Raw genomic sequence first — 17,958 nt, forward strand, 5'->3', positions numbered from 1 at the left:
AATGTCTTGTCACTTGTTATGTGTATTGCACAGCTGCAGCAGATAAAGGGTTAATGTCTGCATGAGACTGGGAGATGTCTGCAAATGTATCAATTTATGTCCTGTCAAGTGGTATGCTAGAGACTATAAGTGCTTGAGAGCAAGGTGGGGTTCATCATCTTCAACGGTAGAGAGAAGTGGAGTACCGGTCGCATGGGGGTACCTTCAACCCTCATGTGGTGAAGAGTGCTGGAAGTGGACGAGCGGTTTCCTGAGACCCTAATGCCAGGAACCATTAGAGAGTTAAGAGAGAGAGCATGAGCAGTGAAGAAAGTCAAGACCAACGTGCAGAGGTACTTCAAAGGTGAGTGTTTGTGGAAAGTTTCCCCTTTCCAGGAGTGGTACCATACAGATAACGAGGACTGTAGGGCCGATATCATCCTGAATTTCCTCTTCGAGAGAGTGTTCCCTTCCAGGAGCAGTACCATACAAATAATGAGGACTGTAGGGCAAGCATCATCCTGAGTTCCTGCCTGAACTTCCTTCTTCTGTCTTACCTGAACCAGTGTGTTTTTACGTTGTACAAGTGTCAAAATTTACAGTAAAGTTTTGCCAGACGCTGACCATTCCCAGGGACTGAGGTACTTAACCACTAAATCGTGTGTGAACTCTATATTATCGCCGAGGTTCATTCCGGTAAGTAAAGGAGCGGTGGCGTCACGTGACAATCTAGAGTTCTATGGCAAGTTTAGTGGCCATCCTTCTCCTAGGGGTGTCCAGAAGAGGCCCTGCGATACTCTGGTCGAGGCTGCATGCGTCCTTCTGGGGAGGAGTCTGGTAAGTCCCAACTCCTCAGCATATGTCCCGTGTCCTGAGCTACCCTTCGGGACGCTGCATCTCAGCAGTGGAAATCTGGTAGTCACAGTAATTTTCTTTCCACGACAAAGGTCCCCTTTATATGGGCCGATTCTTTACCCATTATAATGGGCGCCAATTGACGAATAGAATGTAGGTTAGCACTTTCTCCCTCAGTTTACAAGCGGCAGAGGATCAGTAGTATGGGGATGTACAATTGTTAAAAACGATTATTAGTCCCCATATAGATAGCCATTATACTGTTGACACAAGTCCGAAAAAGATCGTTTGATAGACAGCATTTGTCATTCTTTCGTCTGAACAAACATTTGCATAAACGTTCTTGTCCAATCACTGGCCCACATAAAATGGCGATAGCACAATAATTTGATCTAGATTTTGTTGTTTTGCTGCCCATGGTCACTGATGACAACAGGATCTCCACTTTGAGCACCCTGCCATACAACACAATATATCTCAGCTTCTTGGATGTGTAAGTTTTACACTAGTCTAAGAAGATGGCCAAACAAACTAATATAATTAGGCCAAAACTGCTAATTTTGGTGGGCCTGACCGATGATCTAATATGTAAGGTGGTCTCCCCATTCTCTCCCAATAGCAGATGTTGGGGAAGATATGGAAAGGATAGTTGGATTTCAACTGTCCAATCTGCCTAGCATGCATGTGTATGGGCAAGGGTGAACATTTACCCATTGTGTGTGGGTTTTCAAAGTATGGGTCAGGCTTTAATGTAACAGCAGAACATTCATTATGGTTATTTCATGATAACAAATGACCCTGCAAATTTCTGTTTTCGACTCTGACACTCTTTGCTTTATAAGAGGCGCGATCACATCTTGACGCCAACGAGATCCATGGAAGGTTTGGGCAGAGTCGTTCAATGGTACAAAAATTTAATTGATTGGGTGTGACCATTTTCCTTACAGAAATCATAGTAATTTTTATCTAATGTCATGAGATAAAAGAGGGGAAAATGTAGTGCAAATTTACTACAAATACAAATCTGTGAATTAAAGGGATACATTCAAAACAAAGTTTCAGACATGTTTCTTAGCTGTATATATTCACAAGTTGTAAATACATGAATGTGATGTGGTTAATATCTAACTACTTTTATTTAATAGTCATCTAAGGGTCAAAACTCCAAGTTTTCTTCATTACATTCCTGCTTAAGTACATCAAAGGTCAATTAGCATAACGGATGACCATAAAATTAGATGTTACACTAAAAGAAGAAATACATCCAAAAGTAATCATCTGACACATCATACAGACATGACAGAATCATAGAATAGTAGACTTCGATTGAAGGAGAACATAAAACCTCCTGTGGCAACCTGTTCCACTCATTGATCACCCTCACTGTCAAGATCCTGTTAAAGCAATCCTTCGGTCCAGAGACAAAATTTGTCTCGGAACTTAAGAGATAGTGGAAAGTAATATTACTTGCCGCTCTCCCTTTCAACCATTTTTCTCCAAATCCATTGGTTCCAGGCACCTCTTCGGGCCACGCTGGATCCCAGACTACCCGATGCACTCTGTGCACCGGTGATTATGGGGCAGCAATATTCCCTGATATGCTGTTAGCAGCACTTACAGATTTGTTTTTACAGCAGCTACAATGATTGGAGATATCTCATTGACTTCTATCGCAGAGTGTTGTAAGCATGTTTTGTGCAGGGAGAGGAGGAGGTCAGCTGTAACCACCACATCGGGGGGCCTTAAGCCAAAGTCGCCATAGATGTAAGCAGTTTCTTGCAGATACCATGGGGTTGTAGATTTTCAGGTAAGGGGAATCCATGAACAGATGTTCCCAGAATATGAAGAGCTTTTCCTTGGTAAATTATTCCTGTTGGGGGAAATATTCCATTACAATCTTGCCTCACATAGGAACACAGGAAATGTGAACAGAGCCAAAGATCTCATGGACTCCCCGAAGAGCAGGAAAATCTCCCAGCGCAGAGTCCTCTCAGAGGGCACATTCACACGTAGTGGATTATGTTGTGGATCCCCCCAGATCTGTATCAAAATCCGTACCATTTGATGCAGATTTTGGTGTGGACGTTGCTGCAGATCCAAAGCAGATTTCAGCCTTTCAGTTGAAGGGGTGAGATCTGTGGTAAATCCACATTTAAATCCACACTTAGGCCTTAGGCACACGGGCGTTTTTTCGCGCGATTTGCGGATCGCATGACGGATGCGCATCCGCAAATCGCGTGACCGCGGCCAAAAAAAAAATCGCCCGAAAAATCTGCTCCTAGCCGCGTTTCATTAGAAACGGGCTGGAGCTGTCCAGCGCATTGAATTCAATGGAGCCGGCAATACAGCCGCCTCCATTGAAAGCAATGCGCTGCGGGCGAGCGCAGGATGAATTGTCGGGAAGGGCTTAAATATATAAGCCCTTCCCTGCAATTCATCCAGAAAAGTGTAAAAATAAAAAATATATATATACTCACCTTGTCCCGGCAGACGGAGTTCAGAGCGGCCGGCCTGCAGTGGGTGTGAAGGGGGTGTGAGCCAATCAGAGGCAAGGCTGACTCACACCCCCTTCACACCCACTGAGCCAATCAGGGGCAAGTCTGACTCACACCCCCTTCACACCCACTGCAGGCCGGCCGCTCTGAACTCCCTCTGCCGGGACAAGGTGAGTATATATATATTTTTTATTTTTACACATTTCTGGATGAATTGCAGGGAAGGGCTTATATATTTAAGCCCTTCCCGACAATTCATCCTGCGCTCGCCGGCAGCCCATTGCTTTCAATGGAGGCGGCTGTATTGCCGGCTCCATTGAATTCAATGGGCAAACATCGTTCTTCTCTGCCACAGCTGTTACAGCTGTGGCAGAGAAGAATGATTTGTCTTCTATATGTTCTCATTGGGGTCGGCGCTGCTGCCGCCGGCCCCATTGAGCGCATATAGAGAAGAGAATATAATTTATCGGACGAGCGCATAAAAAGCGCTCATGTGTCCGATACCATTGCAAAGCAATGGTTTTAAAAAATCGCCGGACGCATGCGCATGCGCAAATTGCGCGAAAAAACGCCCGTCTGACTAAGGCCTAATGGTGCAGATTTTGGTGCAGGTTTTCTACTGCGGAAAATCTGCACAATTCTGCTACATGTGAACTTACCCTGACATAAACTAACCTGAACTGTCTCCAGTGTCATAAGCAGGAGTGAAGAGAGAACTCCAGTGACAAGTATCAGTATCCGGTTTGGGGTCTGTATACATTCAGGGGCTCCATCAGTATTTAATTAATGGGTCTGCATTCATTTTGTGGTGTGATGAATGGAACATTTACGCTATTGTGCAATGCAGAAGGTCAACAATGGTCCATGGTGTGCAGGGCATTTATTCTGGCCTTGTACAATCCTTTTGATGTGACATAGTGTTGTTACTAGAGATGAGTGAGCACCAAAATGCTCGGGTGCTGGTTACTCGAGTCGAGCTTTTCGTAATATTCGAGAGCTCTATTCGAGTAACGAACCCCACTGAAGTCAATGGGAGACCAGAGCATTTTTGCAATGGACCGCAGCGGGTGGCAAGTTTTCTTTTTCCTCTCTCTCTCCACACACGCACACACAGCTGTGGACGTGCGCACGCTGGCACGTCACAGCAGAAAGTGGTAATACGGGGAGGTGGGGGGGGGAGGGGGGTCGATCACGGTGTGGTACTCGCTAGAGCAGTGATGGCAAACCTTTTAGAGACCGAGTGCCCAAACTGCAACCCAAAACCCACTTATTTATTGCAAAGTGCCAACACATCAGGGGGCGGGGCTTATCACGACATACGATTTTACCCCGTCGTTCTAAAAAAGGACAGCGCTATTTCAAAATAGACAGGATGCAGATTGTGACTGCTTTTTAGATGCGGAAATGCTGCAGAATGTCCTCAGCGGAAATTTATGTGGAAAATTCTGCAGTATTTCCGCATCCAAAAAGCAGTCCAAATCTGCACGCTGTCTATTTTGAAGCAGCACTGCCTATTTCCGCCACATATAAACATACCGCAGCGGTACCAGTGACACCCCACAGAGCCCCCCCCCTCCCCGCGTACTAGTGGCACCCCACAGCGGCCCCCCGCGTAGTAGTGAGACCGCACAGCGTCCCCCGGTACTAGTGACACCCCACAGCGTGACACCCCACAGCCCCCCCTGCGTACTAGTGACACCCCGCGCAGCGCCCCCCCGCGTACCAGCAACACCCCCCAGCGGCCCCCCGCATACCAGCGACACCCCCCAGCGGCCCCCGCGTACCAGCGAACAACCCAGCGGACCCCCCGCGTACCAGTGGCACCCCTCAGCGCCCCCCCGCGTACCAGCGACACCCCCGAGCGGCCCCCCGCGTACCAGTGACACTCCCCAGCGGCCCTCCGCGTACCAGCGACACTCCCCAGCGGCCCTCCGCGTACCAGCGACACTCCCCAGCGGCCCTCCGTGTACCAGCGACACCCCCCAGCGGCTCCCTGCGTACCAGCGACACCCCCCAGCGGCTCCCCGCGTACCAGCGACACCCCCCAGCGGCTCCCCGCGTACCAGCGACACCCCCCCTCCAGTGGCTCCCCGTGTACCAGTTACGCCACCCCCCCCCCCCTGCGTACCAGTGACACACACCCCCAGCGGCCCAACAGTCTGTGCTGAAGTTGCTCTGTGTCCTGCTCGCCAGCTGCTACTACCACCGCTCGCTCCAGCCTCCTGCTGCTGCCGCCGCCGGCGCTCCGTCTCCTGCTGCTGCCGTCGGCGCTCCGTCTTCTGCTGCCGGGGAGCCGCGGCCCCTCCAGGTACTAACTAGTGGTGAGCGGCCGATGGCTCTGCGTGCCGCCTCTGGCACGCGTGCCATAGGTTCGCCACCACTGCGCTAGAGTAACGAGCACCATCGAGTATGCTAATACTCGAACGAGCATCAAGCTCGGACGAGCATGTTCGCTCATCTCTAGTTGTTACAAATTGCAAAATCGTTTGAATTGCTCACACGTCTTTAGGCTATATTCACACCTACATTCGGAATTGCATTTCCTTGCTATATAGAAGCAGGAATATGAATCCTTACTCTAACAGATCTGTCCTAGGAATCAAAACAGATCTGTTCACTATAATGGGGTGCGTCCGGCTTCCATTATGCCTCTCGCATTCTCCTAGATGTATGCAGAGGCTCTGATTCAGATGTGAATGTGGATTTACATCTATAACGAGTAGCTGGATGAAGACTGCTAGTGCCATACGTTCATATTCCCGTCTGAAACCTAGTCAAACATGCAGCACCACTTTTCCAGTCAAGATCAGAGACACCACAATGGAACTCCAATGGACACAATTAAAAATCAACAAGCTTGTTGGACACCATTGATGTTCATGCAAAGTCCAACATCTGGGCAAGAAAAAAAAAAAGCACATACAGAATAGGAGGAATTGGTCTAAGCAGCAGCAGATGTGAAAAAGACTTGGGTATACTAATAGACCATAGACCAGTGGTTGCGAACCTATGGCACGCGTGCCAGAGGCGGCGCGCAGAGCCCTCCCTGCTGGCACACGCCACCATCAGAAGCTCATCACGGCAGTGAATACTGGCAGGGGCCGCGGCTGTGACGCAGCAAGGTCACGTGGGCCGGCGGCGAACCTAGAAGCAAGCGATGAAAGAAGAGGCAAAATTCTGCAATGAAGAATTGGCAAAACTGGAAATCGATGAAAGATGAAGGCGACAAAAGTAGAGCTATGACTGTATCTATAATAAAGGAATCTAAGTAATAAAACAAAAATACATATTTGGTATCATTGTAGGATTTGCTATGATCCATAAAAGTCCAATCTATCAAAGTAACGCATTATTTATCCCGCACGATGAACGTCGTCAGACAAAAAAAATAAAGAACGCCAGAAATGCACTTTTATTGGTTAGCCTGTCTCCAAGAAAAAATGCAATAAAAAGCGATCAAAAAGTCGTATCTATTCTAAAATGGTACCAACGCAAATTACAGGACGTCCCGCAAAAAATGAGCCCTTGCTCAACTATGTCAACGGAAAAATAAAAAAGCTATTGCGCGCAGAAGAAAAGAAAAAAAAATACAAGTAGTACAGCAAAAACAAGAACTATATAAGTTTGGTATCGCAGTAATCGTACTGACCCATAGAATAAAGTTATCAGGTCATTTTTGTTGCAGTTTGTGCGCCGTAGAAATAAGATGCACTGAAAGATGGCAGAATTTAATTTTTTTTCCATTTCTCTGCACTTAGAATTTTTTTTAAGTTTTTCCAGTACATTATATGGTACATTCAATAGCACCATTGAAAGATACAACTCGGTCTGCAAAAAACAAGCCCTCATACAGCGACGTTGATGGATAAATAAAGGAGTTATGATTTTATTTAAAGAGAGGAGAAAAAAACAAAAATAGAAAAAAACTAAAAAGCTTTGTCACTAAGGGGTTAACATTTACCATGCCTACTTTACATCGCAACCATTCTTTACACCACATCCATTTAATTACCACATTCTGATAATCCTCAAGAAATAATACTACATTTACATTGTATCACATGAGTGAAGAAAGCGTATGTATTACAGAAAACGTAAGTGATTACAGTAGAAGACAAATGCGCGTCATTGTATGTAGGACATTGTGGAGAATATAAAGAAAAAATAATAATATAATCACCCCCTATGTTAGACACACTCCAAAAAAAAATGAGTAGCTAGTATGTGAGGGTGTCAATGTGAATATTACACCTCAGAGCTTCCGATCCCCTCATTAAATTACATCCAGACATTTTTAAAAAATGCCATAATAATAAAAGGCCGGCTTATTGACCAGCACAGTTGACAGGCTTATGTAGATAAACACAGTACTAGTCATTAAACAGTTAATTATGGGTGAAATCAAGTGGATGAGGCCTTGTTGATAAACACCTGCAGTCACCATGGCAACTGTGCTGATGTCATCCACAGCTAGGCCTATGTCATAAACTGCCTACACAATAAAACTCCATGACGGAAGGGGATACAGCCAGATGCAGCGCGGTGCTTGGTGTGTCTGGAGACCTGGAGCTTCACCATCTGTGAGGGAGGAGGGGACGCCCGCCTAGCCAGCCAGATCAGCCATATTTACCTAGCCAGCCCAATCAGCCATAACTGCGCAGCCAGCCAGATCATGTCTATTATCCCTAGCGATCCATGGGGTGACAGATGCTGCAGCCAGATCTCCATCATATCCAGTATCCGCTGCCCGGAGAGGTCACATTTGGATATCTCCATTAGGCATCACATGGGGCCTCTGCTTTGCCCTCGCCTTGTTTATTAATAACTATCATGTAATGTTCTGTTATAGGATGTATTACTGTAAGTATGATGAAATGTATCAATTCTGATGAAAGATGGCATTAACCCCCTAAGCCCGGAGGGAGGGCCGTCCTCCAGCCATGGCTCCCCAGAGGTTTCCTCCACAGGGGGTTTTTCCTCTCCTGAGTGCTGGATGATGACTCTTCGTGAGTCGGAGGTGCGCCATTTTCAGTGTCTTCTTATAGCAATTGGTCTGATTTTAGATTTGAGACTCTGAATAAAAATATGTTATTTCAAATAAAATGTTGTCAATTAAACACCACATGAAAGTGTCTTGTGTATTTGTTTCACAATCTTTGGTTCGGGGGAGGTTGTTTGGGACTCAAGATCCATCACATATGACACAATGATGAAGCCAGACATCCAGTGGGGGCATTTGTAATCCAGATTTATTTCCTCTGCGTTGAAGTCCTCAGACAAAAACTCAGTGCGGATCAGAACCTCGTTCTGTTTTGCCTCTGGGATCTGATCTAGTTTGGTGCCGATCACCAGCAGAGGGATCTGGTTGCTTGCAAACTGCTCCCGGTCATAGTCCCTGTTGGTCACCAGCACCCCCGCTGGCAGTAGATGTCGATTCAGGTCTTCTAAGGACAAGCAGTTCAGGTTCTGAGAGGTCTTCTTGTTTGTGAGATCATGAAGGAGGACAATACCGTTAACACCATTGTAGAACACGGCTCTGGTGCTTTTCATGCTGCTTGCGCTGCCCACCAACCCTCCAACGTGCCACAACTCAATATAAAATGTCTTCCCCTCCGGGGTTCCTCTCCCGATACTCATGCAGCCGGACATCCACCGAGCAGTCAACTGTCCATGATGGGTTTCCCAGGACTTGGTCATGACACAGAAAATGGGCCAAAGACAATTTTTTTCAATACCTAAGTTATCTAGCACCAGTTATTGCAATAATTTTTAACCCCTTAGTGACCAGCCCATAGTGTTTTTATGTCCTGCCTAAGTTGGCTTTAATCCCTGAGGACATAAAAACATGCAACCTGCAGGGATTAAAGCCCCATGGGCTATGGACGTGACAGATCCATGCTGTCGGTGCCCTGGGTAGCTGACAACATGGAGCAGTCATCCCATGCTCCGGGGAGCCCCCCCAGCAATGGGATTAGCGCTATCCATTGGATAGCGCCGATCACAATAAAGTGAAAAAAAGTTTTAAAAAAAGCTAAAGATTCAGCTGACCTCATGGATTGGATCCATGGAGGCAGCTGAGACTACTCACTCCCATCCTCCGTGCTGTCCCCCGCTGATGTGGTCCTCTAGGACCTGACGCCGGCCTTCTGCGCATGCGCGCCAGGCGTCCTTACGTCAGCCGCATGCACAGAAGGCCGGGAGCTCTGGCAAATTTGAAATCTCCTGGGTCCCAGCTCCTGAAGGTAGCCGGGAGGCAGGAGATTTAACCGGTAGCTGGAAGTCAGGATAAGTCACTGGGGACCGCATCCAATGGATAACGACGATCATGGAAAAGTGGAAAAAAAGTTTTAAAAAGTTAAAGTTTCACCTCCCCTCATGGATCAGATCCATGAGGGAGGAGAAAATACTCGGCGGGCTTGCCAATGTGGCGCGCATGTGCAGAATGCCGGGGAGCCTGGCAAATTCAAAGTCTCCCTGCACCCGTCTGTCAAAGATAGCTGAGTGCGGGGAGATGCAATCGGGGACCGCTGTATGCGGTTCCCGGTCACATGATCACCGTTATCCATCGAAAATAATAGTGTAAAAAAAAAAGTTTAAAAAGTTAAAGTGTCATCGCCCCTTTCGGATCTTAAGCCATGACGAGAGATGAAATTACATACCCAAGGTCCCCGGATTTGTTCCCCGATGGGATCTTTATCCATGGACCTAGCCCCGGCTTCGCCACATGCGCCCGTCAGCATAATGGCGGACACATGCGCAAAAGTCAGGGATTGCCCGGGAAATTTAAAATCTCCCTGCTCCTGGCTGCCAAAGGTAGCTGAGAGCCAGGAGATGTCACGGGGAGCCACGGTATGTAGTTACTGGTCTTGTGATCGCCATTGTCCAATGGATAATGGCGATCACGTGAAAGTTTTTTTAAAAAGTTGAAGTTTCATCTCCCCTCACCGAAGCGATCGGTGAGAGGAGATGAAACATCCTTTCGGATGCTTCCGCATTTGAATCCAGATGCGATCATCCTCCATGGACCTTTCCGGCTTCTGCACATGTGCCTACCGGCAAAATGCCGGACACATTCGCGGGAGCCCGGGAGATTTTAAATCTCCTTGCTCACGACCACCAACAGTCACCAAGTGCCTGGAGCAGTGACTGGTGGCCTGGTTGAGCGGTCCCCGGTCACAGGATACAAAAGTAGTGATCTACCATTAGGCCGGTCTCACATAACCAGATAGAAATTGCAGATTCTGCATATGTTTGATCAGCGGTAATACGCAGATCAATCGCATTGGATTCCACAATTCCGCTCAATTTAGCGGGTCAGAATTACGTAATCCACTCGCAGAAAACAGAACGCAGTATGTTCTATTTTACCATGGATATCTGCGACATAGAGCCTATTTTGCTCCATGGTCGCGGATATACCCGCAGCCCATACGCAACTACATTGTATACAGGCTGTGGGTGCCCGCCTCATCGCTAAGCATCGGCGCCTGAAATATAAACAAATAAAGGTGTACTGCGCATGATTGCCTGTGTGAGTACGCAGTTATGTGCAGTACACTGCCGTACGCAGGGCCATGGTCGGGCTCAAATCTGGTTAAAAAAAACGAAAGCTTTTCAAATGTGCGTCCAGAATAAAGTAAACAGATGTAAATATATATCTTGTACAGTATTTTGGCACATATTTGATATATTACAAATGAAAATGTGAAAAAAATGGCAATTTTTAAAATTTTTTCCTAATTTTGGCGCTTTTAATGAATGTACACAAATTCTAATCGGACTATTTTTACCACCTAAATGAAGTACAATATGTGGCGAAAAAACAATGTCAGAATCACTTGGATATGCAAAACCTTTACAGAGATGTTCTTTGTTAAAGTGACACGTCAGATTTCCAGAATTTGGCCTGGTCATTAATGTGTAAACAGGCTTGGTCACTAAGGGCTCAGTCAGAAGAGCGGCGATCCGCGTTTATTACTGCGTGGAAAAACGTCTGCACCGCTTGCGGACGAAAATCTGCATGACCACGTCCATTGTCACCCATAGGTTCTTTCTTTGGCAGGTGCGGATTTTCGTGTGACCGAGTCCTAAGGGCTTAAGTGTTATTTTATTCTTTTCGGACTCCACAAAGTATTTAAGGCTTAAGCAGATGGGCGTGATTTAGTCCCGTTATGTGTCTGCGTATCGAGATGAAACAAAACCATTTATTTCAATGGAGTCGTTTCCACTAGCGGTATTCTCAGGCGTTAGTGCTACACCCGAGTAAAGATACTATGTGCGAGAAAGATAGCACAGGACCCACCTTCCCACTTTTTTTTCAAACTCAAACGGAATAGCGCAGGAGTTTGGAAGTTAAAAAAAAGATTTTTACCTTGTCCATGCACCGCCACGCTCTGTAGCGGCGAGCGTAGTTGCGTATATGCAGCATGAAGAAGCCCTTAGGGCCCCTTCACACGGTCCTGTTTTCAGAAGCAAAATCTGTGCACGCTAAACACAGAGGATAAAAACGATTGATTTTTATGGATTCATTCTCATCAGCATGTTTTGCGCGCGTTTCCTGTGTGCACAAAAAAATAGGACTTTCTCTATCTTCCTGCGTTTTGCACAGCTATGACCCCATAGAAGTCTATGGGAGATGCACAAATACGCAAGGTGAAGGGTGAAACACTGCGCAAAAGGCCCGAAAAGACGACAGCTGGACCTTATTAGGCTTTAATAGCCAATCAATTCCACGGAAATGGTGTGTGAACTGACCCTGCATGCGCAAATATTACAGTAATATGCGCTGAGAGGTGCGCAACAGTCTGATTACATGGCTCTTCAAATTTTGTTCATGCGCAAATATGCCGTGCTGCGGCAAGCGTATCTGAGAAAACATCTGTAGGAGCCCTTACTAGTAAATTTCAAAAGCTTATTTATTAAGGACTCTTTCAGTTCTTAAACGGATTTTAAGAATCTATATATCAAAAACCCAATTTTAAAATCGCCCAATTTTAAAAACTGCACCCCTCAAAGTATTCAAAACAGCATTTAGAATTTTTTTTAGCCCTTTAGATGTTCCACAGGAATTAGTACTTGATCAGACAGGTCAACTCCTCCCATGTACCTATTGTAGTCAAGGGCTCAGTCTGGGGTCTCTGTACTGGTCACTGGTACTGGACAAGGGGTATTGCTATGGGTGTGCATTGTGCTCAATATCAGGACATCCCTCTTGTCCTTATACTTGGTACATATTACGTTGTTGCTACATACCCTGTTTCCCCAAAAATAAGACATATTAATTTTTGCTCCCAAATATGCGCTACGTCTTATTTTCAGGGGGTGTCTTATTTCGCCGCGGCAAATCCGTCTGTGGCCGCTAATCCCTCAATTGGCCAGCTTTGTGGACGAAATTTCTCATAAATCTCGTACACATGGGACAGCAAATCTGTCACGGCAAAGCTGGGAGAAGCCGGTGTTGTGGTGCGGATTCACCAGGCCACAGAAACGGAAAAACGTGCGGCCAGGTCGCTTCAAAACAAGCGGCTGAGTGCCGTGGGTTTTGAAGCAGCGCTTTCCCGGCGGAAATCTCGCTGTTTATCGCTGTGGCCAAACCGCGAGATTTCCGCTGGAAATACACTCTGTGAGAACCCAGCCTTAAGAATCACACACAGGTTGCCTGACTCACAAACAGAGCCATAAAAAAAACAAGGGCTGTAAAGTAACGTACCTGTCTGCAGACAGAAGTTCCTGTACCACTTGTAAGCAGGGATGGTATTTCAGCTTCCGGCCACCAGGGGGAGCTCATCACAGCAGACATGTACAGCAGGAACAGAACGTACAGTATGGACTTTTCCAGCCAGCAAGGGGAGCTCACAACAGCACCTTGTACAGCACAGCAGGGACAGGATAACAGCAGGCTGTCTGCAGATCTACTTATACATCTGGAGGTAGGAGACAACGGGGATGGCAGCAGGGGACAGGCCTCTTGACTTGCCTGCACACTTTACTATGCCTTACTATCGGGGGTGCCTTATATTTGGGACTTCTGCAAATGGCTTACTATGTCTTACTTTCAGGGAGTGCCTTATTTTTGGGGAACACGGTACTACCCTGTTCTTACACTTCCTTAGAATTTGCCCAAGCAGTGACTTACGGGGGCTTTTCTGTTTATTTATAATAGTTCCACATGTCACAGTTTTTCTGGAAGCAAAGCTCTGGATTAGGTGAACACTGGTGTAAAAATTATCCAGGTACAGGTGATAACTCTGGTCCAGCAGTGGGGGCACCAATTCCCATATGATTTTTCCTGCAATTCCCAGGAGGTGGGGGGGGGGCATATTTGGTGCTCTTCCCTTCATTGGTGTGCAGTATAAGATATTCCTGCTCAAATAGGCCCTAATGTTCGGCTTCTTTAGTAAACCCATAAATAATGCAATGCCCCCAAATTTGTGATTTTCTGATACATCCACAGGGGTCAACTTGAAGGATTTTGCCTAACTGGAGTTGGGTTTTTCTTGGCTGAAATTCTGGGCATATAAATTGATCTGGGTAACAATGTCAGAAATAAAATCATCCAACAACAAAAAACTAACTTAAGAAGTCCACTCCCTCTGCACCCTGCTGTATTAAATTGTACCCCTAAGTTTCCAGTAAAATCAGGGATCTGGGGTCTGAAATTTTCTGTGGTAATCTACTAAGCATCAGATGAATTGGGATCCTCTGAAGTGGCATTGGTCACCGGTTCAGACTCACTTGATGAAGAGGATAATGCCAGAAAAGTGGGGTCATCCTCACTACCGTAGCTGAGTCTGACTAAGACGCAATAATTGTGTAAGCCGCTCCCACAATTACTGATTCCTATCGATCAGTTGATCAGAGGTTGCGAAACTTGGTCCTGTGGCCTCTTCTCGGGCCTATGATATCACTTCAATCCGCCACATGGCCGAGAGCAGCTCAGCCCCAATCAGGTGAATGGGACTGAGCTGCAATACCAGGCGCAGCCACTATGCAATGTACAGTGCTGTGCCTGGTAGGGACTGAAGTGACATGGTTCTCACCGAAGCACTGCTGTCACTTCAATCAGCTGATCTGTGGGGATTCTGAGTGGCGGATCCTCTCTGATCAACTATTGATGGCCTATCCTGAGGATGTTATCAATAGTTATGGCGTGGAAAACCCCTTTATCAACAAACAATGAAGTGATTGGGGACAGAAGAGAAGCTGTAAGCAACATACAGTCAGCTTTTCATTGGCTGATAGCATGTAGTTTCCAATCAGCAGAGATTGGAATATAGATTATAAACTTGTAAGGGAGAGAGAAGTAGAAAGTTGTATACTGTTACAAGGTGTGTAATAAAACTGCTTATTGTGCAGATAAAATTACATTCACATGTACACTTTATTAGTCTTCTTTGTGGCGTGGTGTTATCATACAGCAGTGGTTGCGAACCTATCGCACATGTGCCAGAGGCGGCGTGTAGAGCCATCCCTGCTGGCACACGCCGCCATCAGACGCTCAGCATGGCAGTGAATACCAACAAGGGACGCAGCTCCCTGCCAGTATTAACTCAGCTGCGCTGATCCTGGCGCACACTGTGACTTCAGTCCCCCCTCCCCTGATGTCTCTCCGTGAGAGCAGGTGGAGGAGGCGTCTGGCAGCACACTGATGTCACAGTGTGCACCTGGGATCAGCGCTGCCAGCAGCACCGAGCAGAGGAGCAGCGGCGCTTCCATGAGTGGGCCGCTGTGGGATGTCACTGTTACTACTGGGGCCGCTATGGGATGTCACTATTACTACTGGGGGCTGCTGTGGGATATCACTATTACTACTGGGGGCTACTGTGGGATATCACTGTTACTACTGGGGCCACTGTGGGATGTCACTGTTACTACTGAGGGCCTCTGTGGGATGTCACTGCTACTACTGGGGCCACTGTGGAATGTCACTATTACCGCTGGGCCACTGTGGAATGTCACTATTACCACTGGGGCCACTGTGGGATGTCACTATTACTACAGGGGCCGCTGTGGGATGTCACTATTACTACAGGGGCCGCTGTGGGATGTCACTATTACTACAGGGGCCGCTGTGGGATGTCACTATTACTACAGGGGCCGCTGTGGGATGTCACTTTTACTACTGGGGCTGCTGTGGGAATGCACCATTACCGCTAGGGCCAGTGTGGAATGTCACTATTACTGCTGGGGCCACTGTGGCATGTCACTTTTATTACTGGGGCCGCTGTGGGATGTCACTATTACTGCTGGGGCCACTGTTGGATGTCACTATTACTACTGGGGGCCACTGTGGGATGTTATTATTACTACTGGGGCCGCTGTGCGAGGTCAATATTACCGCTGGGGCCACTGTGGGATGTCATTATTACTACTGCATCTGTGCGATGTCACTATTACCGCTAGGGCCGCTGTGAGATGTCACTATTACCACTGGGGCCGCTGTGGGATGTCATTATTACCACTGGGGCCGCTGTGGGATGTCACTATTACCCATTGGGGCATGTTGTGGGATGTCACTATTACCACTGGGGCTGCCATGGGGGTCATCATTACTGCTGGGGTATGTTTGCATGTGGTAGAAATTACCGTGGCAAATTCTGCAGCATTTCCGCATCCAAAAGCAGTCAAAATCTGCACGCTATTTTGAAGCGGCCCTGTCCTTTTTATAACAACGGAGGTAAAAATCATATGTTGTGATAAGCCCCCTGACCTGTTTTGCACTTTGCGAAAAATAAGTGGGTTTTGGGTTGCAGTTTGGGCACTCGGTCTCTAAAACGTTCGCCATCCCTGCCATAGACGGAACATGAGTCAACAATATGATGCAGCAGCCAAAAAGGCAAACACAATTCTGGGATGTATTAAGAGAAGCATAGAGTCTAGATCATGTGAGGTAGTTAGACCTCATCTGGAATACTGTGTCCAGTTCTGGGCACCCCACTTTAAAAGAGACATAGACAAACTGGAGCAAGTTCAGGGAAGAGCTACCAAAATGGTGAGCGGTCTGCAAATCATGTGCTATGAGGAACGGTTAAAGGGTCTGTGAATGTTTAGCTTGCAAAAAAGAAGGCTGAAAGAAGACTTAATAGCTGTCTACAAATATCTGAAGGTCTGTCACAGTGCAGAGGGATCAGCCCTATTCTGAGGAAGCCTGCGCACGAGCGGGTCGGATTCCGTTAAGTGGATTTCCGCTGTGGAAGACCTGTGATACCGTGTGGAACCAAATTGCGAATGATTGCGGACGTGATTGGTTTTTCAAACGGATCTACAGCATATTGTCCGCTGGGAAAAGAAATCGCAAGCAGGCGATTACATCACAAAGCTGCCCAACCCTCTGGTGAAACACTTTCTATACAAAGGGTTAATGCCCAGATGACACTCTCGTGTGCTTCTGTGGTGGTGAGAGCTTAGAGCCGCCTTCAGAACGGCATACTGCTCTCTGGGCTTGGCAGAGCAATGAACCTGCCCATATCTAATCCCTTGGTTACTGCACTGGACAATGGTGGGTTCTTCTCTGAGCGGTCCTGCACTCTCTATTCTCCGCATTCCTGCTTCCTTTGTTTTTGTTTCCTAGCAACTTGCAAACTATCCGCCTTACAGCAGATCTTCGGCGCAGGTGCCAATCGCGGATTCCACAATTCAAATCCGTTCGTGTGAAGGCGGCCTCATTTGCACAAGGAAAGACTAGAAGCAACGGGCAGAAACTGAACGGGAGGAGACGCATTACATATTAGATAAACCTTCTGACAGTGAGGCCGCCTGCACACGAACGGGTTGGAATCCACATGCGGAAGCCCACAGCAGAATCTGACCCTGTGCCCGGCCAGCGTCCGCATGTACCTGTATTTGTCAGTATTGCGAATGGTCTGGATGGCTTGCCGTTAGACATGCGCAGTACAGATTTTTTTTAAATCACTGCTGTTTCTGCGCCGCCGTTAGGCGATGACTCGGAATCTGCAACCTTTCCGCAGTGTCAATTGCGGAGGGTCTACGGATCGGACGGCTTCCATGGACTTCAATGGAAGCCATCTGCGCAGAAATAGAACATGCTGTGATTTCTTTTCTGCAAGCAGAAATCGCAGTCGCTGACCGCTCGTGTGAGTAGACGTGCGACTGTTCTATTCTTGCTAATGAATGAGGAATGCTGCGGATTCCTCATGTGCACCCGGCTGGAGGGTGATGAATGAGTGGAACAGGATACCACGGGAGGTGGTGAGTTCTCCTTCAATAGAAGTGTTCAAACAGAGGCTGGACAGATATCTGTCTGGGATGATTTAGTGAATCCTGCACTGAGCAGGGGGTTGGACCCGATGACCAGCAGCAGGATTCTTAGAACACTGTATGACGGCTGTTCTGCTTAACTACAATCCTGACTCTGCCGAGACATGCTGAGACTTGTAGTTCCACAGCAACAGAAAAGACACTAAATAAAACGATACAGATAACACAAAGCCCAGCGTTACCTGCGACACCGGACCCCATGTACGTACAGCCTGGAGCCCCCCAGCTGTAAGGCTCCGGCTGCCCTTGCACAGCACAGCCCGGCCATTCCCCTCCGTATACCCGGAGTCAGTGCTCCCAGGGTCGGCCGGAGCTCTTCTCAACCAATCACAGAGCACCATTTCGCAACTCA

General features: G+C 47.3%; 1 protein-coding gene across 1 annotated transcript in view; it reads right to left on the reverse strand.

The window, feature by feature from the left end:
* L2HGDH (L-2-hydroxyglutarate dehydrogenase) overlaps window positions 1-17,895 on the reverse strand; it is a 28,635-nt gene extending 10,740 nt beyond the window's left edge. Inside the window, exon 1 of the mRNA XM_066608067.1 lies at window positions 17,789-17,895. Coding sequence (XP_066464164.1) covers window positions 17,789-17,874 — 86 coding nt within the window. The 5' untranslated portion in view covers window positions 17,875-17,895. The remainder of the gene's footprint in view (window positions 1-17,788) is intronic.
* Window positions 17,896-17,958: the final 63 nt, after the last annotated feature.

This window comes from Eleutherodactylus coqui, chromosome 6, assembly GCF_035609145.1.
Source record: "Eleutherodactylus coqui strain aEleCoq1 chromosome 6, aEleCoq1.hap1, whole genome shotgun sequence".
Taxonomy (NCBI): domain Eukaryota; kingdom Metazoa; phylum Chordata; class Amphibia; order Anura; family Eleutherodactylidae; genus Eleutherodactylus; species Eleutherodactylus coqui.